At 49.3% G+C, this 21,652-nt stretch overlaps 1 protein-coding gene across 1 annotated transcript in view; it reads left to right on the top strand.

The window, feature by feature from the left end:
• Positions 1 to 3,214: 3,214 nt before the first annotated feature.
• pde4a (phosphodiesterase 4A, cAMP-specific) overlaps positions 3,215 to 21,652 on the top strand; it is a 41,474-nt gene continuing 23,036 nt past the window's right edge. The window contains exon 1 of the mRNA XM_076038697.1: positions 3,215 to 4,427. Within this exon, the coding sequence (XP_075894812.1) occupies positions 4,132 to 4,427 (296 nt within the window). The 5' untranslated portion in view covers positions 3,215 to 4,131. The remainder of the gene's footprint in view (positions 4,428 to 21,652) is intronic.

Below are 21,652 nucleotides of genomic sequence, written 5' to 3'. Positions count from 1 at the left end.
GTTGAGGAGCACATCAGGCCCAGAATTTGGCTTCTTATTGTTGAAGCGAGAGTCCAACTTTAGAGAAAGATGCAACTGTGGATTTTTGTTTCCTCTCAGAAACAAGTTTTGCACCCCTGCTGGCTGTCCTTCAAGACAAAACTATCAATACCTCACAGGTCTACTGCAGTGCCTCTACATCCTGTCCAAGGTTGTGATACACAAAAAGCATCGAGGGAGAGAGAGAGAGAAAGAAAGAAGGAAACAGCATTTCCCTTTGCACCAGGCTTGAAAATGCAGACAGCTGGCTGTGAGCACGAAGGGAAAATAACTGTTCTGTCTTGGCAGAGGAGGAGAGGACGAGACTGACGTAGCATGTGGACGAAATGAAAACAATTTGTTAAAGGGAAAACTGTTTTATTTAGAGTGGATGCCCATTAATGGTCACACATGCATATGTATGTATATAAATATATATATATATATATATATATATATATATATATATATATATACACACATATATATGCATATATATGTGTATATATATATTTATATATATACACATATATATGTATATATATGTGTATATATATATTTATATATATACACATATATATGTATGTATATATATACATATATATATATATATATATATATATATATATATATATATATATATATATATATATATATATATATACATATATATATATATATATATATATGTATATATACATGCATATGTATATGCATATACATAGATAGATAGATTGATAGATCGATAGTGTGTACTTTCCCAGCCTGGTGGTCTGGTTTTATGCTCCTCTGAGCTGAGGCACGACCGCCGAGGGAGGATGGGGAGAGTCTTTCGGGGAAAGGCAGGGGCAGCTGAGAAATTTTTATTTGAGCGCTAGTGGCACAACTGCCTCCTCAGCTGTGCATTTTTCTCCTGCCACAGTGTGCTGCAAACCGAGCGTGGCAGCGGTTTCTTCCTCGGGTGGCCTCGGGCTAATAAGCTGGACTCTCCTGAGAAGCGACGCCTGAGGTTTGGAGCCGCCCGACTGCAACAGACCTCCGAGTTTTCATTGGCTGGAGTGTCAGTTTTTTGGTTAGATACAGTACATATTTTTTTTCTCCCGATCACTGAAAGGATATGACACCCGGTTCTTCTGTTTTTCGAGCCCTTTCATTACTTGTTTGTGACTGCAAGAGCTCACATCAAGATGTTGCATTCATTGATTTAAAAACTTTTTTTTTTTTTTAGCTGTCAGCATCCCCATTCATGTTATTCATTCTGGAGCAGAGGCAACTTTTAGAAGTTGTCTTTTTTATATATAAAAAACAAACAACAAAAACAAAAACAAAAATACTGTCTGTTTGCAGGGGCAGCAGGCAGCAGAGCTGCGCATTTGTCTTGTTTCCCAGCAGCCTCCTCCAGCTCCTCTGGAGGAGGCTGAAGGTCAGCTGAGGCTGTAATGAGTCGAGCCAGCATGGTGCTTCCTCGGCTCGTTTCGGGAGAACGTCTGGGAGGCTTCTCTTTCATTTTTGAGTGCCTCTAACTGCGCATCAACCACAGTCGACGCTCAGCGGCAGCAGTCGCCGCTTCACTTCGTCAGTCATGGACGAATGTGAGACACGCGGCGTTTGCCTCGCCAGTGAAAGAGAAACCATTATACGGCTCTGATGATTCAGGTTAAAGGTATGCGGACGGCACAAACTCATCTGAAGTGCGTCATGTTCAGATGATGACCCGTTTCAGTGCAAAAAGAGAAACTTGAGACATTTGTACATGTGAAAAATTAAGGTTAATATGATGAACTAGACTTTAGCTGCAGCTTGATTAGAGTTGGATCAGGTGCTGCTGCAGGTGAGTTCAGTCAAACTAATTTCAGAAGAGGAGCCTTTAAGTTGCACCGGCTGAGCCAGATGGAACAGCCAGTTCATTTCTTTATAATTTATATGTAATGAAAAGCTGCGTGGCTCAACTCTGACAAAACAGCACTTTAAGGACCATAAAGATTTATTCTCATCCAAAGGTAAGAAAGTTTCTCACTTTTAATTCTGAATGTGAATTCCTGTGATGTCCATCCTGAGCAGAAGCACCATGAGAAACACTAGACGTGGGGTGGCAAAGCATCTGCGCCCAAGTAGACCAACTCTTTTTTCTATCAGCTACTTTAGCTTTGACTGAAAACATGCATGAGTACCCCCCTCCCCTCCCACCACCACCATTTTAAATTTCATGTTATGCCCTTAAAATGTTTAACTATGGGCCTTTAATACTGGTGATTCTTTTAGTTGTGGAAGTAAAACTACATAAAAATATTTTTTGCTTTTAGCTTAAATCAGAAGATGTGGTTCTCTTGTTTTGTTCCTCCTCTGCTCTAAAGATGTTACAGTAATTGATCAGTGAAACAAATCACAAAAAAATATTAAATTCAGTTCACACAGTGTGACTGAAAACACGTTTTAATGCCAGCGTCTCACTTTCAATGTTACACATTATCATCTTTTTACGAGCTTAAACAGGTGCTCCTTAGAAAAAAAAAATAAAAAAAAAATCCTAAAATACTTGGCTTTAATGGGGAACAATGAAACCGCAGTGTTTTGCGCTGCAGGGCAGTGACCTAAAAACATTGCGCTTGAATCCAGCAACTCAAACAGACATTTTATTTCATTATTTGAAGAGGTAAAATAAAAATGATCATCTGTGGCTTTTCTTTAAAGAAAAAAAAAATATATAATAATAAAAAATGTCAGGCCTTGTCGTGTAAAGCTCCTCTTTTCCCCCGGCTGACATCATTCGAGCAATGTGTTGTTTGTATTTCTGTCAAGAAAATGCGCAGCGAGCGGATACACGGCGCAAAAACGCATGTGGATGAGCGCATAAACGGCTGTGGGGGGAGAGGGGAAGTGGGGGGGGGAGATAAAAATAAATAAATAAAAAAAAACCCTCGGGTGCCTGCAAATCACCGAGGAGAACAAACCAACCAACCAACCAACCACCATATAGGAGGACTCGACGGGAGAGGGAGGCAGTGGAAGAGGAGAGAGGAGAAGGAGGAGGGAGGGAGGAGGAGGAAGCCAATGTTTGCCGTCGAACTCCCAACAAAATATGAGGATGGGAAGATAATGGCCCGCGCTGAGCGAGATGATGACCGAACATCTGCAATCATCAGTTTGCGTCTCTCTAGGCTTTCATTTCTCAAACGACGCCTTCTGACCAACCGGGACCTGGAAAAAAGAGACTCTGGGCGGCCAAACCGTGAGTGGATTTCCGGACACGTCCAGCTCCCTCTGTCGCTGCGTCCCGATTTTGACGAGGTGGGGATGGTCACTCAGTTTGATTCAGCATCTCTTTGAGATAAGACGGACCTCCGTGGAGGAGTCACCTGTGCGGAGAGTGCGCGCGCGCGCGCGCCGAGAGATGCCGTAGCTCTGTGCGAACCTCGGTGGGAGTAGGGTACTTTTTTGGGGGTGGACATTGCCCGGACATATTTCTTGCTTTTTCACTCTCTAAGCTCAGCTGGAGAACGTGCTGCAAGAGGGGCATCAAAGACAGTAAAGCACAGCGCAGCAGACGCACTGAAGCAGCAGCCACGATATCCGTGTGTCTTTGCAATAAGTGGCCGATTTAAAAGAAAGAAAGAAAGACAGAAAAGCAATAAATTCCATTGGAACAAACCACAGCCAGTCGCCCGCCAGTTGTGCGCCATGGGCGACGGTGCGTCAAACTTCAGGAGGAGCAGGACCGGACCGGCGTCTCTTCACCAGGAATGCACGACTGGAGAGGATCGAGGCACGGCGCAAATTCTGGGCTGAATTACAGCTGATCAGCGCTCAGCGACGATGAGACTGGTTGTGTCTGGACGACCACTCATAATACCACTGTGACAGTTTTTGAAAAAATATATCTTAATTTTCATGTTCAGAAATCGACCCTCGGATCTGGGCAGCGCTGGACTTTGTCACTTTGATTTGTTCACTCTGAGGGATGGAGCAGCAGAGAGGGACATGAGAGGTTTCATTTTGTTGCTCCAAGTCCAAGAGAAAAACACAGCCATAATTTTATTGAATCGATAACCTCAAGGTGGATCTTTAAATCTATTTCCGCTCCCCTTATCTCATTGTTTGGGGGGTTTTTGCACTATGATGGAACCACCACCATGCTCCAAGAAGAGCCTGTCCCTGTCGCTCCCGGTTCCCCGGGAGGGACAGGCGACTCTCAAGCCTCCGCAGCATCTATGGAGGCAACCCCGGACCCCGATCAAAATCAAACACCGGGGATACTCCGACACCGACCGGCACCACCACCGGCACATGGAGCGCTCCGACGCCGTGGATACGAGCGACCGGCCGGGGCTGAAAAAGTCTCGGATGTCGTGGCCGTCCTCCTTCCATGGCACCACCAACACGTCCATCGGCAACTGTGTCGGGAATAAACGGTAAGGCGAGAGAGAAGAACGTCCCAATAATAGAACCATCTCAGCCCACAAGGCAAAAATGCGTAAACTAGGATGGGGGGACGAAGTGGGGGAGAGGGGCATTTTAACGAGTGCGTAATAACGCAGAGCTCCTCAAGGGTTAACCGATGTGGAGCGGTTTCTCCCCCCCCCTCTTTTTTCCTATCGGGGAGGCGGGACGCGTGGGCTTCGTTTTTGGTGCTGATGCTTTATGCGTCTTTGGATAGACTGTGTCAGATTGGTATGGAGCGCAAACTGGTTCGCCCACTCGAAACGCAGGAGGCTGCATCTGTACTGGGGAGAGGGGAGGATAGGGGAAGGGAGGGAGTGTGGGGCTGGATGGAACAACAAAAACATTTTTTCTCTTTTTTTTGTTGAATTATTGTCCACATGTTCCAGTTGATGAGGCACCAAATGGCGCCAAAGGTCTAGTGGATGCACCCGAGCGTGTAACGCAGACACACACACACACACACACACTCCAGTCCTGCAGGCCTTTATCAGTCTGCAGGCAGACGCTTGGTTCGGGTGGGGGGTCCTATGTAAGTCGTGAGTGCTGGCGCAAAAAACTTGAGACCACAGCAGCCAGAGGCCTTTCCTTGAGTCCTTGGTCGGGGTGAAAGTCCTGCTCACGAGGCAACACCTTATAAAACCATCCGCTGCTATCAGCTGGATATCTCCAACAGAAATGCCTTCATTTCCTGGTAAACGAGGAAGACAACACTAACCAGAAAGTAATTAGTATCGAGATCCCTTCAGGGGAGCTCGGCATGCGTCACAGAGTTTCATGTTCAGAGCCATCAAAAAGAAAAAAGAAAAAAGAAAAAGTAAAAAAAAAAACAAGGCGGCTTCCATACTGCTGCTGCTGCTGCTGCTGCTGCTGTGGATGTGCAGCAAGGCAGTCTTTGGCCAAGCCGCTGCACAAGCGTTCCTGCCCCACTGCGACGGCTTAGTCACGTCGCCCTCAGCTGCAAGGTAGCGCAAAAAACAACAAAACAAAAAAAACAACAAAACAACAAAACAACGTCCCTTCCGTCTCCATCAGCACGAGACGGAAGAGAGATTCTCTCGGCTTTTAGTCACAAATTAGATGTGACAAAGTTAAGTTAAGTGTTGTGCAGGACTTGGACAGGAGCGGCGGCCGCGGCAGCGTCCTCTGATCACATGTGACAGGGTCAGAATGCACGGCGTCGCGGCGAAGGACGGGAGTGACTGACACTGGAGGCAAATGGTCGGACGGGTGGTGGAGGGGCGAGAGGTGCGCAGGGTGCTCTCCTCGTCAGACGCTGCAGCCGAAAACCAGCCGTGCCGCTCACGCAGCAATGAAATCAAATTACTGCCGCGCACGTTAATCAAGGAGATTAGATTAAGAGCTTTTCATTAGGTGAGTCATGGAACGAAACAATTCTTGGATGACGACGTTTGTTCTTGAACAAACGTCGCCTCCGTTCATCCTCCTCAGACGGCAGCGAGGACGTTTGTTTCCGCTGTCAGACTCCACCGAGGGGCCCAGAGGGGTCTCTGGTCTCTTGTCCAGGCCGTCCAGGCCGTCCAGGCACCAGCAGGTCCTCCAGGCCGCTGTCCTCCCTTTGACCTGAAGCCCAACCCCTCTGCACACCCACCACTACCACCACCGGTGCTCCAGCAAGTGGAAGTTTATTTTTTTCACTTACGGGGCTGTTTCCGACAACCTTAATGCCTCTTGCATACTGATGAAGCCCAAAAGTGCTCTTTGCAGGAGAAACACATTAAACGAGGCGATTACTGAAGTAATAACACAGCCTCCAGTGTGCGCTGGCTCTCCAGGGCTGCTGCCTCGGCCCTCCAGGGTTTCCATGTTTTTACTCCCTCTTTTATTAGTCGTAGTTGTTGTTGTCGTGTTTTTTTTTCTTACTCTTTGTAATGGCACATGCAGCCTTTCCCAGCATCCCCCCCCACATAATCTCACACACATACACAAGAGTGTATTTGTGCGTGGGGGGCGGGGGGCCGGGGGGGGGGGGGGGTGTGATGTCGAGTCTGGCTGAGTAGAGGAAAAGGCTGATTTGTATTTCAGACCTCAAGACACACTCGGAGGTAGTCCGATCTTTAGTGCGGTGGGACTGACTCTGCCTGCCCTTCTCCTTCTGTGGGCGGCGAAAAAGCCCAGAGAGGGCACCGATGGAGGGAGAGAGAGAGAGAGAGAGAGAGAGAGAGAGAGAGAGAGAGAGAGAGAGAGAGAGAGAATAATTTGATTCTGACGTGCTCAGTTGTGGGAGAGAAACCAGCTGGCTCCAACCCTGTTTTTGTCACTGAGTTGCCTCTGAGTGCATGCGTGTGTTTCTGCGTGTGTGTCTGCGCCTGCCTGTGTGTGTGTGTGTTTCTGCGTGTATCTGTGTGCGCGTGTCCAAGCCGTGAGGCGATTTGTTCGCTCTGTGGGTGTTTATGCCACACAATGGTCAGTAAGGAGGGTAAATGTGTGCGATAAGTAGTGGCAAAATGCAGTGTGCGTCTGTGTGCGTGTGTGCGTGTGTGTGTGTGTGTGTGTGTGTGTGTGTGTGTGTGTGCGTGCGTATGCGGCTATTTATAAGCAGCCTGTGCACAGGTTAGCTTCTGACCTGCAGCCCATATTGTGCTCATATCAGCGGGGAGCCAGAGGCATTTCCCGCACGGTGCTATTATTTCCATTCTTCCCACCTCTTACGCTGACTGTATTAGGCTGTATCCTCTCCCCACTGCACTACCACCCCCTCCACCCCCACCCTCATTTTATTTATGTCCACATAAAGCCTCCTCCCGACGGCTTTCCTCCTCACCGGGTAAATCAGCCTTGATGATCAGCAGCCTCCGTGTGTTGACTTGCTTCTCGGTCTCGCTGCTCCTCGGATCCTCGTGCTGCGTTCACATGCTCGCATCCAGCGCGTCCTCTCGGCTAACCCAGAGCTGCGGACGGTGGCGAGGGCACTGAGTCCCGCTCTTGATTTTTGAGGAAACTCATCGGAATGCCGATGCGACGGGATGATTTTCCCCACCCCCCAATGTGTTTGCCAATGGTATCGAGACCTCGTGGTTATTTGGCGAGCAACACATGGCGGCTCTCGTTGTTCGGGGGGAAACGGGGGAGACTAATGGGCCTCCTCCACTCGGGCGTGGATCGACCCGGGCCGGTGACCTTAAGCCTCTCGGCGAAGCAGACCGCTCAATCACGACGGAGTCGTCCGAGACCTCATCTGGCGGGTTCCAAAGATCAATCAGCCTGTGAGATGCTGGTGAGATTGTTTCCAATAAACTTCAGAGGTAAAGAAGGAGAAGAAGAAGGAAAAAAAAAGAAGGATTGGACCATGTTACTGTAATCGATACAACTTGCTCCTGAAATTAAGTACCCAGCCGTCCCCAGCAGGGGGGCTGCACACCCCCCGCATGAGGGATTGCGGCCGCACAACAATCATTGTGTGTAGCTGTTGTTCTCTCTCTCTCCCTCTCTCGCTCTCTCTCTCTCTCTATCCCTCTCTCGCTCGTCTATTTCTGCCTCCGAGTTGTATTCCACAAAATGGCAGTCTTAGTGGCATCCAACCCCCCGCCCTCTCATCACCCACCCCCACAACCCCCTTAAAGACTGTCAGTTTGCCTCGTCCTGCCGCCCCCCCTCCTCTCCCCGGCGTCTTTTGTCCGCCCTTTTCGTCGGAGCGTGCTAATACCAGCCTATCAGTCATCAGGTCTCATGGCCGGTGCGCCGTGGGAAGTTCCCACACGAAAATGAATGACTGACGCCGAGCGAGTAACGGCTCTTCCCGCGATTCTGTTGCTATGGTTACTTGTTTTGTGCGTTTGCGGGGGGAAAGGATGCGATTTAGCCCAAAAAAAAGATGATGATGAAGAAGAAGAAGAAGCAGGAGAAGAAGAAGAAGAAGAGGCAGAGCCTAAAGGCTCTTGATGGGGCCCCGACTGTATAATTTAGTCGCTGTGTGGTCGAGTCGACTGGTTGTGGATTCACGATTTGTTTATAAAAAAGTGGACTCAAATACATATACGAGAGCCGCAGTGGGACATCGTTGGGTTTTCCTGTACGGTTCTCTGCAACAATTTCATGCCCCCCCGCCCGCCCTCCCCTCCATCCACCTACCACTTCATGTATTTTTTACACCTTTTTTTCTCTTTTTTCCTCCCCTGCATTGGGACCCGGGAAAGATTTTTGCGAGCCGAAGCTGCTCTCTCTCGCTCTCTCTCGCCTGCCTGCCTGCCTGCCATCGCTGGCCAGCTGCCATAATAATTTAGCTCATAATGAGGTGCAGCTCCACTTAATTACCGCAACAGCTGTATTTTCGCTGCGTTGATCTTACATTTCCATCCTCCAGGAAACTGAAAAGGGAGAGAGAGGGAGGGGGGAAAAAAAGTCCCTCTGTAGACATTTCTAGAGGAATAATCCTGACAAAAGTGTTGTAATAGCTTTTAAGTAATAGACCTCTTATCTCATTTGTGTAGTGGAATCATCTGTTTAAAGCTACAGATTGCGCTCTTCTCGCTATAGTCGCCGCGCTAATTAATATCTGGAGGCACTTTGTCTACCGGAGCGCTTGGCTCAGGCACATCCCGGAGACCCCCCACGTCCCCACCCTTCCTTCCCCGCCTCCGCCTCCACCACATCTTCGAGCGACGCCACCAAACAGGTTGCTCCTCTCGAGGGGGAACGGTGCTCCCCGATTTGCCGTTTTTTGCTCGGCGCTCGTCGCGTCGTGCCGTCGCAGGACTTTCTCGCAGGCCACGTTCAGCACAAGCCGCCCGCTCTGTGAATCAACCGAGAACAAACCTTGGCATCTTTGCATTTCAATTAATTTCACACTCCTTCCTCTCCCAGGCCTGGTACACTAGTCAGTTGTTTGTTTTTTCTTGTGTCTATTTTTTTTGACAAGTGTGGATGGGCAACTTTCCCAGAACAAGGAAACAAAGCGAGCCAGCTCAAAAAAAAAGGACAAGAAATGAAGGAAAAATAATACACCAACCTACAAATACACCTGTTATACACAGAAACCCCCTCTTTTGGTGGTCCAACTTTCTTACATACGTAGATTTAAGATCCACCTTGCCAGCCTCTGGTAGAGATGATTTTCAGTCAATCTTAATTTCACAAGAATTCCACAGCCAATTATCTTCCTTAATGGTGGAAGAAGTGAAAGGCATGAGGGAAGGTCGCTCGTTGCTAAACAGCTGCCAGCTGCTCCTCAAAGCCCCCCTGCCAGCCCCTCAACCCCCCCACCCAGGAAGCCCAGGGCCACCAGACGGTGCTTTAGTATCAAAGGAAGAACAAAAAAAACAAAACACTTTCCCTCAGCAAACAACACACTTCCACTCTATTGCCAGCGGATTTTGGCAAGCGTGGAGGTAAACAGTGCAGCGAGCCAGCCAGGGGGCAGCGGTCACGTGCTGCGGATGCCGTCCCTCGCACCGACGCTCCTGAACTCCAGGCCCCCGGCTGAGCCAGCAGAAAGAGATCCGGCCGCCTTCTCTCGCCTCTGCTTTCTTTCGCCCTCCTCCCGCGTGTTGAAGTCAAGCACCAACCGAGACAAAGACATTGACAAGACCAGAGAGTATTGAGATTGAGACAAGACCAAGACATTTGGGGTTCGAGACCAAGACAAGACCAAGACTTTATGTATCATAGAGAAAAATAACAACAAAACAGAAAAAAAAAATGACCAGTATCTTTTTTAAATTCAAGTTTGCTTCGAAATCAAACAGCAACATCTCTTTTCAGCAAGGTATCTTTTAATAATTTTCTTTAACATTTTGCTGCTTTGCCAACTATTTTGAACCATTTTTTAAAAAAACAACAAAAAAAAACGACAACAACTTTGCTTCATGAAATTGAAAAATAAATGAACTAGGAATAAGGGGGCTGAGTGTCACACTGGGTGTCACAAACAGAGTGTCACACAGCAACAGCTGGATTATTTTCCGTTTGTTCTATTATCTGCCATTGTAGTGTTGGCTCAGTCTTGATTAGTCTTGATCAAAAATTCAGAGCCTCCGAGTCTGAGACCAGACCAAGACCCTTAAAAAGCGGTCTTGAGACCAAGACCGATCTCGAGTGCTACATCACTACTCCTCCCTCCGGGCTCCTCACTTCCACAATGCGAGACATAATTCCAGCTCGTTTTCGCAAACGTTCCACTTGCAGGTAACCGACACAGGGGATTTTGTCTTCCTGCCCATTAAGCGGCCCCTCTCCCTGCCACAGTTTATTATGCAACCGTTTCCTCTGCCACAGTGTCCAATGTGAATGTGATGAGCCACTTGACGGTCATTTGTTATCTCCCAGGAATGGTAATAACATTGTCTCAGCCTCCGGTCAGTAAAAATGACAGGCCTTGGATTCCCGGGTTTCCCTCTTTTTTTGGTCCCTCCATCATCTCAGCACTTAATTTCCCTCTCGAGCAAACAGGAAGCATTGATTCAGTCTCCATTTAGTTTTTTTTCTTCTCCCCCCCCCCCCCCTCCCCCTCCACCATTGCATGCATGTATTAGTGCCTGAGATCTTCTCTGATGTCATTTTCCCCACAGCATCATTAGGCCATGAATATATTATTTTTCCTGTCTTGTCCTCTCTTGTCCATTGAGATCATCAGCTGCTGGCTATCGTTTACATCAATTTCTTCTACTTTAAGGCGCTGCGTGTGAGATTCAGTAGCTCGTTATGTAAATATAAATGCATATTAATGTCTAATTAAACGCCGTATTTACGATGGGCGATCTTTAAGCGGAACTTAAAACATGCACGGATATTATTTTCTAGAGTGACAAACCTTTTGAAATGCATTTACACTCTGGCCTTGTGAAGGTACGATAATGTTGCTGCTGTGGTTGTTTTTTTTTGCTTCAGGCCCAGACGGCAAGTTAAACAATTTGAGACTTTTAAAGGGCAGAGCAGACCACATGTGCATTATGCTGCCATTAAAGAGGCGGCTAAAGTGGAAAATGTGCGTTACAGAGGAGTTAAACTGTCACTGACTGCCGTGAGACAAAACCCACTCCACAACAAAACCCTCTGGGAGAAAATTAGAGAACACCTTTTGCTATTATTTGTCCTTTGACATAACAAACTGTTTAGTAGTAATTTATGCCCCCCAGCTGGGAGAAGAAGCCAAAGGAAAAACCCTTTTAGTCTAATCAAGTCACCCACTCCAATCCAGGAATGTAAAGGGCTTGGCAGAATCTAGGAGTTGCGGTGGGTGTATTCAGTTTCACAACGAGTGGCCGTCCTTCACCTCCTCTGCAAACGGCTCCTCCGCTCGCCGGTAAACTCTGATTTAGGGTCTCCTGCGGAAAGTGAGTCAGAACTGAGATGACCCCGCCCCCCTCCTGTTCCAGCCGGCAGACTCTGATGCTGCTGCTCACAGGAAGTCTGGCCACCCCGGAAAAAAGTGCTCCAGGGTGCTGCTGTCTTTACGCAGATCTGTGTGAGTGACGGAGACTGACGAGTCGTCTGTCAGCTGTGTGTCAGCGCCATGCGTGCGCGTGCGCGCGCGCACACACACACACACACACACACACACATGCACGCATGGCGAAGCAGAAAGAACAAGCAGCCGCGTACAGCTGTCAGGCACAGCGCCGTGTCAGACTAAGGAGCGAGGAGCGGAGGGAGTCTCCTCCCTTCACATCACCAATTCGCAAACAAATCAGAGCCCAGGCTCGGGATGAAGGAGGGCACCTGGGGACCGCACTCGCCACGGACGGACGGAGATGAAGAGCGACGGCTCGCTGCAACTGGCTGGTGCAGGCTTGTCTGAGCTATCACTTCCAGAGCTCCTTCCTGCCTCTGGGCCTGATTTCTCACCCCCAAAAAAAAGTCACTGATGGGGGAGGCGGGAGGTCCACAAGGATAAGAGAAAATCACCACTGTTAGGGCAGAAAAATACAATAAATCTTAAAAACAGGCCTCGCAGTTCATCGCTGCAGTATCCCATCCTGTAATTTCCACTCTGTTCGTTCGTAAACTTGATACCTCCGGGATGATTCAGACTCGACATACACAAACAGAGCATTTGAGGAAATGTTTCTATTTCCGGGTTGTTCTGTGACTTCTCTGACTCACATCCACGGCGTCGTGTGAGCTTCATTAAAGGAGCGCCGCAAACAAACAGCGGATAACGTCCCTGTCACCACTCTCACAGTCGCAACACAAGGACGCGCTAAATATTTTATAGTATGCTGATTTGGGGAGCCGGAGAGGGGGTGGGGGTGGGGGTGTGGGGGGCAGCATTGTCACTTCAGCTGCAAGGGATCGACTCTTTTGCAGTGCTGCAAGATTTTGAAGACAAAAGTGAGCCCGGTGAGGAATTATTTGAAAAGGATCCAAAGTATCTTGTTATGGAATAAAAAATTACGGCTATAAAAACGGTGCTCTAGCTTTTCGTAACCTTATAATTCACTGGTTAAAAAGCTCTCGGTTTTCTTCCTCTGCTTCCAAGTCCCGCGCTGGCCTTCAGCCACACTCACACATCTCCTCTTTAAAGTTTTCAGAAATTCACTGCAAGAGTTGGGCCTCCCCCCGTCGAGCGCGTGGCTCGTGCATGTGACGGGTGAATCTCGCGGCGCACGCCACATGTGTGCACACAGCAGTGTCTCTTTTTTTTTTCTCCTATTCGCTGCAGCGCACTGTGCTTTTGGTACGACGGTACCAGATGCCGTTTGTGCTGCTTGGGGATGCAACACGTGTGCGGGTTCCTACCTTTTACTTCATACATCAGACATGAAAAAGATATACATACATATAAATGTATATATGTGTGTGTATATGTGTATATGTGAATGTATTCTGTAACTTCATAAAACAGAAATGGAAGATTTATACATACATGTGTGCGTGTATATATGTATGTATATATATATATATATATACATATGTATTTACACACACACATATTTACACATATATACATATATATGTATATTTATATACATGTATATGTAAATGCATTGTGAGGTTCATGTGAGCAGCAGCAGCAGCAGCAATACTAATGACAGATCTAGCAATGTTGAGCAATCTCGGTGGAAACACCTGTGAACTTTACATAATGCATGAAGCGGCGTCGTGATTTATGGCCGCTTGACGGTAAACGGGCTGATGCGCGACCCCGCCGGTGGAGAACAGCCCCCCCCCGCGTCGCCCCCCTAACCTCCGGATCCGTGTGCGAAGCGTAAAGCCTGTCATTTCGGAGCAGCGGGGTCATTTCTCGCTATAGGTCGCACATTCGCGCGTTAGCGCTCGGCGTTGTCGCTGTTGCGGGGCAGAGAGGGAAAGCGGGGTGGGGGGGGGGTGGCGGCGGGTGGGGGGGTTGGCGGGGGAGAGAAATCGTGGCCCGAGGGCGACGGCATGATTTCATTTGACGCTCGGCTTTCCCGGCTGAAGACGGCGGATGTTTTTGATGCTTGTGCCGCCTTCTCTTTCATTTCACCCCCCCTCCGCCGCCATTAGGTAACGTGCTCCATTACAGAAACTCCCTGGATGGAAGAGTCTAATGATGCTGACACAGACGGCGAGGTGTGTTTTTAGCCCCAACAAAGAGAAAATAATAAAGTGCGTGCGTGAGGGCTCCCGTCCATGCAGCCTGTTTTTTTTTTCTTCTCTCCAACACTTTCATTTTCGTTATGTGGGTATCGGGGGGCTTTTTGGGTTATTACTTGTGTGGATTGGGGGCTCTGCTGTGATTTCCTTAAAGAAGATCAAGACAGTGAGACTCTCTCACCCCACCCTGCCTCACCCCGCCTCACTCTCAGCTCCAGGCTCCGTTGTTTGCATGAGCCTGAAAGGTCGCTGGCGTCCGGTCCAGGCAGCGCTGCCACTGCCAAGCAAACCATTCAAAGTGGCCCCCAGCAAAGCGCACAAGGTTTTACGCCAGCGGCACGTCAGGATGCTGGAAGGTGGCGACAATCAGCTGAATGCAAGAACTCCTGCGCCTCACTCCTGACTCCCGGTGCCAGCGGGAAAAAAAATTCAGAGCGAAACATCTTGAACTGATTGCAGAGCAGCAACAGGGAGGAAGCACCTCCACCTCTATAAGGTCCTTATAACTGCTTTTGCAAAAAAAAGACACCCCTAAACGTGAGCACGCCGAACAGGTGCAGTGAGTGAAGGGAGATCATCCTCAGGAGAGGCTGTGAAGATGAGGAGCGTGAGCGTGGAGACGAAGGGGATGGTAAACGTGGCAAAGCGCCGAGCATGCGTGCGTGCGTCTCGGGTGTGGGTGGGTGGAGGGGGAAGAAAGTGAGGGTGGCTGTCTTCGCACATCACCGCCGATTGTGCATTTTGTCATATCTAATTTGACGCCGGAACCCGTCTGCGATTGGCCGCGTCCCCCTGCCACTCGCCCCCCCCCCCCCCCCCCCACAGGACTCGAGCAAGCCGGCGATGTTGCGCACCAAAGTGGGCCCTCCTCCCATTCAGGCAGCTATAAATAGGGGGGCAGAGAAGCCGCGGGGCTCTCAGTGTAATGAGATTAGACCAAACCAGCCTCGGCTCGCAGTGTTTTATTGAGCTTTATTTCAGCTTCAATTCTGCGTTTCAATATGTATAAGGAAGATATTGAGTGTGGCTGCTCCCGCGTGCCGAGTCCACGCGGGGAACGTTACGTGAACATAATGTGAACGACACACTGCGCGCCCGCCTGTTTGTGCATGCGCGTAAGACGTTCCTCATTTTGCACCCTGCAGGGGGCGGAAAATCTCCCGAAAGATGAGTTTCATCATGACGGTAAAAGTCACCATCTTGTGCCGGGTGGAGATTTCCCTCCTTCTGTACGTGGCTTCCGCACTTCCGCTGTTTATTGCAAGACCCTTCCCTGAGTGCACGAGCGCCCCCCTACGCCTCCTACACCTCCTCCATCCCCCCCTTCCAACCCCCATTGCGTGAAACACCGTCGGCGAACGCGGATCTCCGCACGTCGGCAGATGGAAGTGCCTCGCTGGCGCAGGCGTCTGCGCTGGCAAGCATGTGCCGCTGCGAGATGGAAAGTGTCTGGGGGACGTGCGTGTGGAGTGGGAGACGTCCATTCTGTTTGGACATACTGCTGATTCTCACAGCACATATTCCCAGACGGTGACGTCTGCCAGACTCGCGGCTCTCCCAGCACGCCGCTCAGCCAGCACGGCTCATTCCTCATCTTCTTCTTCTTCCTTTCATCCTTTTTTCTTCACGCAAGCACCTTCGGGTCCACGTTAGCTTCTCCCGATCACCTGCATCTGAATGAATTCAGGTCCTGTTCTCGACTCTTGACACGTGTGACACGATCAACGTCACCCATCGCTGGTGAGGAGGGGATTGAGACGGTCGGCAGAGTCTGAGCTGAATGACGAACCTCTCCTTCTTTTGTCCGGCCCGGTCAGTCCGCCTGACCCCTCCACTCGTCGGTGGTCTCACGCTGGCAAGAGGCGCGAGAGGCAGGCTCGGCTGTTCCCCCTCGCTGGGATAATAAAGGGCCCGGTAGTTTGAGCCAGAGACAGAGGGCGCCTTTTAATCGGAGGAATGTTGCTGCAGTCGGAAATTACAGCGGGCCGGCTCTCTCGGAAAACAGGAGAGCAGCGAGGGCAGAGCGAGTGGCGTAAGAATCACAGCGAGTGACGGACTGAGTCATCGGGCTCGAGCGTGTCGCACGGCGCCGATTTGGGGACAAATAAATTCCGCGGAGATCATCCTGCTCGGCTCCACTAATGGTTTCTAACTGGATAATCGCACAGATTTCCTTTTTTTCCCCCTTCAACTCCCCCCCGCTCCTCCTCCTCCATTGTACCAGCGCCGTAATTGGAATACAGTTCCACGATAGGTTTTAATGACCGATGATTTCATTCGCAGCATCAAGGAGTTTTATCCACCTAAGCGCTTCATTTGTTACCCGAATTCATCTCCTGGAGAAATGTAACAATTGAATGAATTTAATTTTTGGAATGTACGCATTCAATTTTCTATTATCTTTTAAAGCAGGTGCTGTAGTTCAAGTGATAATATCGGCTTTAACAATGAGGGAGGTATTAAACTCTCCAATATCTAAGGTGCATGACATGTAATTTCCCGTGCAGTGTACAGTGGGGGGCTTTCTCCGATTGGTCAATTTCGCCCAGCCGACACGGAGACACAGGTGCCAAAACCAGGTGTCTGACGACGCCATGGCAACACCACCACCGACACGGACACCGGCGAGTGTCTGAGGTTTGGGAGCCTTGTTAATGTGTTTGCCAGGGAACAAACCTTCCCCGGAGCTTTCATACGGCTCTTTATCTTGTTGACGAGGGTCAATACACCAGGCGTGCGGGCCTGTCTCACCTGTGCAATGCGAGCGCTGCTCGCAGCTTGACAGCCAGACTGAGCAGTGATGGAGAGATTTGGTCTCTGATTGTAAACGAGTGACTCAGACCGTATGAGCTGAAGTGAAGCCAAACTGTGTGGTACATATTTAGGGATTCCACGGGCAAACTAGATAGGTTTGGTCTTGTTTTGCCTGGGAGTCTCTCTTTTTTGCTCGTTGTCACTGGTCTCGCACATACTCACATACAAATAAATAGAAAAGCTGCAAAAGAGGCTGCTTAATGTTGCTTTTTCTGAACCAAATGGCAGAATGAGTCGTTGTGGGTTGGTCAGCCGTCCTCCCAGAGGAAAACGAGCTTCCGCCAAAGTGACACAGCTCTGAGCGGCTGTCATAATTGCGGTTGTAATCTGTCAAAAGCCAACAGTCAGACAGTGTGACAGACGTTAGAGAGGCTAGGGGTCCATGGGGAGGTACCATCAGTTTGATTGATGGGTGATTTCACATTCATCCCAACACTTGGCTTTGATGGAACATGACGAGACGAGAGGGCGTTGAGGCCGCTTTGCTTTTTTTTTTTTTCTTAACCAAAGCAGAGCTGAGAGGACAACGGAGAGATGAATCTTCACCTGCCAGATGTCGAGTCGCGTGTTGACAGGCCGTCTTTAAACGTGATTAAGCTCACCCTGTCAACGTCGCGATGCCTCTGTTCACTGGCCGCCGTGTGGCAAACTGTGTTAGCGGAGCAGCGTCATTCAATCCAAAGCTCTCCCATCCATCCTCCGCAGATCCTGTGAGACGTTTTGAAGGCATCAAGACTTTCTCCATCTCTGGGCATCGCCTATCCACATTGTCCGGTCATTTACAGTAAATGCAGCTTAGACTAAACATGTTCATTTGGTCTTCATTGATAGATTACTCTTATTTTCTTTTGTTCAGACAAATAAGTTGGGATGGAAGGATGTTGCCTGCTTGACAGTTTCGACTGTGACTCCAGTCTTCCTCAGAAGTGTCGCTTGGCTAGAAATAACCACACCATTGACTGGGATGAGGGCGAAATCATCACATCTGAGACCAACAAGTTAGAACGTTGGATCAAAGAGGCCATTGAGATCAGGAGGAGGGCGAGGAGGGCGAGGGGGGCGGACACCCTCTCGCACACCAGGGATTCCCTCCTCCAGAGACTATTCGAAAGAAAATAAGAGTAATATATTCACAGCTTTCCTTAAAGTCACCTTCTTACTGAATATTACCTCCATGACTAAATGATGAAGGATAATGCGGCGCAATTAGCAAGAGGGAAGCTGTGAACATAGACGACTCAGACTAAATGGACTTTCGCTCCGCTGCAAGTTCAAATGAAACAACTCCACCCCTCCCCCTCCTGGCATTTGCATGTGTGTGTGTGTGTGTGTGTGTGTGTGTGTGTGTGTGTGTGTGTGTGTGTGTGTGTGTGTGCGTGCGTTGTTGTTTTTTTTGCAGCCTATTATATCAGTAATTATCCATCATTCCGGCGTAATGTGCAGCCAACCATCTTTGTGCCGGGCCAATGTGTATGACGAATCGGACGGCAGGGAGGCTTATTAGGGGCCATTTCAATACTAGACCGGATTAAACGTGACATACTTTGAAATTAAAGGGAGAACACTTGGAGATTTTCAGGCCATTACGTGCACTGTTGACAGACGGGTAGACGGGATGGAACCACCGTATCCATCAAGCGGACGGCTCTCGACGGTGGCGTGGCGGCCCAAAGATGTTATTTCCAGGAAAAACCAGAGGCGTCCTCTCCCTCCCCCTTCCCTGCAATATTAACTCCACCCCTGCATGGTGGTGTCAGCGAGGAAGTGCGGGTAGCCGCTTTGTCCTGGTGAAATTATTTTTGTATACACTTACTTTATGTATTTCACCAGCGAGAAGTAGATCGAGAGATAGAGTGAGAAGGTGCCGCAGTACAGTGACACAAAGGTAGCTCGGGATGACTCACACACACACTCTCCCCCCTCCGCTCACCCACCCCCCACTCTCTCACTCTTTATCATCTCTTCATCCTTCTCGTCTGGATTGAAATAAAAGAGGCCCAGCAGCGCCGGCCTCGCAGAGAGGGAGTTACACGCTCCATCTTGGAGATAGGCTGATGCGCTAAAAATACCGCTTCTTGTGTGGGCTTGGACTTGAGGCGGGCGGGCGGGCGGACGGACAGGCGGGAGAAGCGGTGGCCAGAAAAGGGGGAGCGGGGGGGGAGTTTATGGATTTGTTGCTGGAGTCCAGACACGTAATGCAGCGGCAGCCCGTCTGGATGGCGTCTCCGTCCTGCCGCCGCCTGGCTTTTCTCTCCCTGCCACTGCCTCCTATCATCGGTCAGCGCGATTGCAATCTAGCTCATTAAAATCAAAGCGGCTGGTTGCATCGTTTGTCTTGTTAACCCCACTGGCCACTCCTCCCTGTCGAGGCGTCTCATCCTCGTCGGAACCCCCCCCCCCCCCGAAACAAACAGAACTCCATGAGACAGCAAAAAACAAATCAATATAATTTTATTCCGCTCGCTGCTGCAGGAGCATTACTTTACACGTTGACGAATTTGTCTCTCGTCTCCCGGTTGTGTGTTTTTTTTTTCTGGATGCGAGTGGCAGGAAACTAAACAGGGCACTAATTGAACATGTCTCCCCATCTGCCGTCTCTCAGGATGGTTCCCGGTGTCAGCTGATCCATCTGTTTAGCCTATCTTAAGCCTGCGCTGCAGCGGAGGAAAGGAGAAATAAAGTGGGCTTCCCGCGCAACAAACCCGCAGGCGTGTCTTCAGGAGCAACGCAACGCTCATTAAACACTTTTCCCACAGATATTTGGGAATCCCTTTTTCGAAACCAGGCGGCTGTTTGGAGTTTAGACTCGCTAAGTAGTGAACTTGAGCACTAAACAGCCGTCGGGGTCACGAGGAGGAGGGATTTGCATACAAGAACAGAAAGGACGTCTGAGGCAAGAGGAGGTTACAAAAAAAAAAAGAGGCAGGAGGAAAAGGAAGAAGAAGCAGGATAAAGATTAGCTACTAAACCAGAGCCAAGTTTTCCCAAATCTCTGCGGTAAATAATAATTTTGCGCCAAAGAAAGTTAAACAAAAAGTATGTGAGGGAGAAACGCTGGGGACGCGAGAAGAATAAAACAGGAAGGTGCAGCACAAGCTGTGCTACAAGCTGCAGACAAAACAAAACAAAACAACAACTTGATGTAGCACCATTGTGCATCCATAATGAGGGTTCCCTTTTTTTCCTTTGGCTGAACCCCAAGTCGGTGAATGTAAAGTTAAAGTGGAGACTTAAAGGGTCTTTGTAATACTTTGGTCGACTTATAGTGTTTTTAACTGAAGAAGAAGAAAAGAAGGTTTTATGGTTTCAGAAAACTGGTGGTGGGGAAAAAACTGCAAGCACTCAGACGATGTCCAGAGAGTGATGTCATCTGTGTGAGCTGGATTTAATGCACTGAAGACCAGATTTAAGAGGTGAGTCTTCTGGCAGAAACATGAGGGTTGACGCAAATATGGGGAAAAAAGAGCGATATGTCCCGCCTTCAAATATAAGATATGATGTAAAAAATATACTGAAAGGATTTCTGACCTCATTGACACCAAGACAGCACAGCAACACTTCAAACTAAAAGACACACTTGCACAGACGCATCCGGAGCATAATCTGCAGCAGCTGCTCGCCGAGCATCACCCAGTTGCACTCCAACAGGAGCTGACAGCCGAACAACCTGCGAAGCAGACGCGGCGCTGACAGAACGAGTCGCTCGTCACCTGGGGAGGGACGGCGGCAAGCTTTCTCTGGGAGTTCCGACGGGCCGCTGACGGTGACGGGAAGTGACGGATGCCCCTAGTGGGTAGTTTGGAATGCGGGCAAGGCGAGTGTTGGGGATGGGGGAGGGGGGGGGGGGGCAGAATGGGCGCAGCTCAAACTCTTCAGGTGAAAGGGGACGGACGGCGTGCTAAAAGCCTCTCAATCCGTGAGGAATTCACTTTGTACGGAGAAATAGATTTAAAAAGGCGGCGTTGACAGGCTGCTTATCCCGTCTGCCATTGCCCAGAAAATAAATCCCTCTCCTGTGACATTTGCCAGGTGTGTGACCGCCGCCAGCCCCTCGGGGGTTCCTCCTCAAAGGTGTCCGTTCTCTTCTTCTCAGAGGCCGAGACCGGCGCTCGCTGTGTCGGGTCGGGGGATTCCCGCTGCCAGGATAATCTCCGGTAATCCCCGACTCTGCAATCTGACCACAGCGCAGCGGAGATGTGGACGGATGGGAGGGCCCGTGTGGACCAGTCGGATAGGGAGGGGGTGGAAAAAGCGTAGCGGAGCTCAAAAACACTGATAACGTCAGTGAACTCAGATGCAGAAATATCATCATACTTTAAAGACTCCCGCAACAGACCTCCTTTTAATTTAAGATCTTAATTTTCCACCCGTTGTGCCAGTGGAGCAGCTGCACACCATCAACTCCTGATCCTCCAGACAACGCCGTATTTAGCCTTTATTTACAACATCCCGCTAAAATTTGTCGGGCCTGTTTGTCTGGGAGAGAGAGGAGCCGACACCTGGCTGGGAGTGTTGCCACCAACACACAGGCCAGACATGCTTTCGGAGAGGCGGAGCAAACTGAAAAGAAGGATTGACTTTGTTAGTGGGATGTTGGTTTCTCAGAATACGGTGGTGTTGTAGTACTCGAGATTGGTCCTGGTCTCAAGACCACTTTTTAAGGGGCTCGTCTCAGAATCGGACGCATTTTCACTGGGGCTCGTCTCGGTTGCAGACTGGATGGACTCTGGGTTTTTGACAATGACACAATAATAACAGAAAATAATGCAGCTGCTGCCCTTTTACTCTCTGTTTGTGACACCCAGAGTGACACAGACCCTTATTCCTAGTTAATTTATTTTTCAATTTT

Source organism: Nelusetta ayraudi, unplaced genomic scaffold, assembly GCF_046127955.1.
Source record: "Nelusetta ayraudi isolate G7.1 ecotype Tasmania unplaced genomic scaffold, CSIRO-AGI_Nayr_v1 ptg000057l, whole genome shotgun sequence".
NCBI classification, from domain to species: Eukaryota; Metazoa; Chordata; class Actinopteri; order Tetraodontiformes; family Monacanthidae; genus Nelusetta; species Nelusetta ayraudi.
Note: the sequence above shows the minus strand (reverse complement) of the source record. Positions and strands in the feature narration are given on the sequence as shown.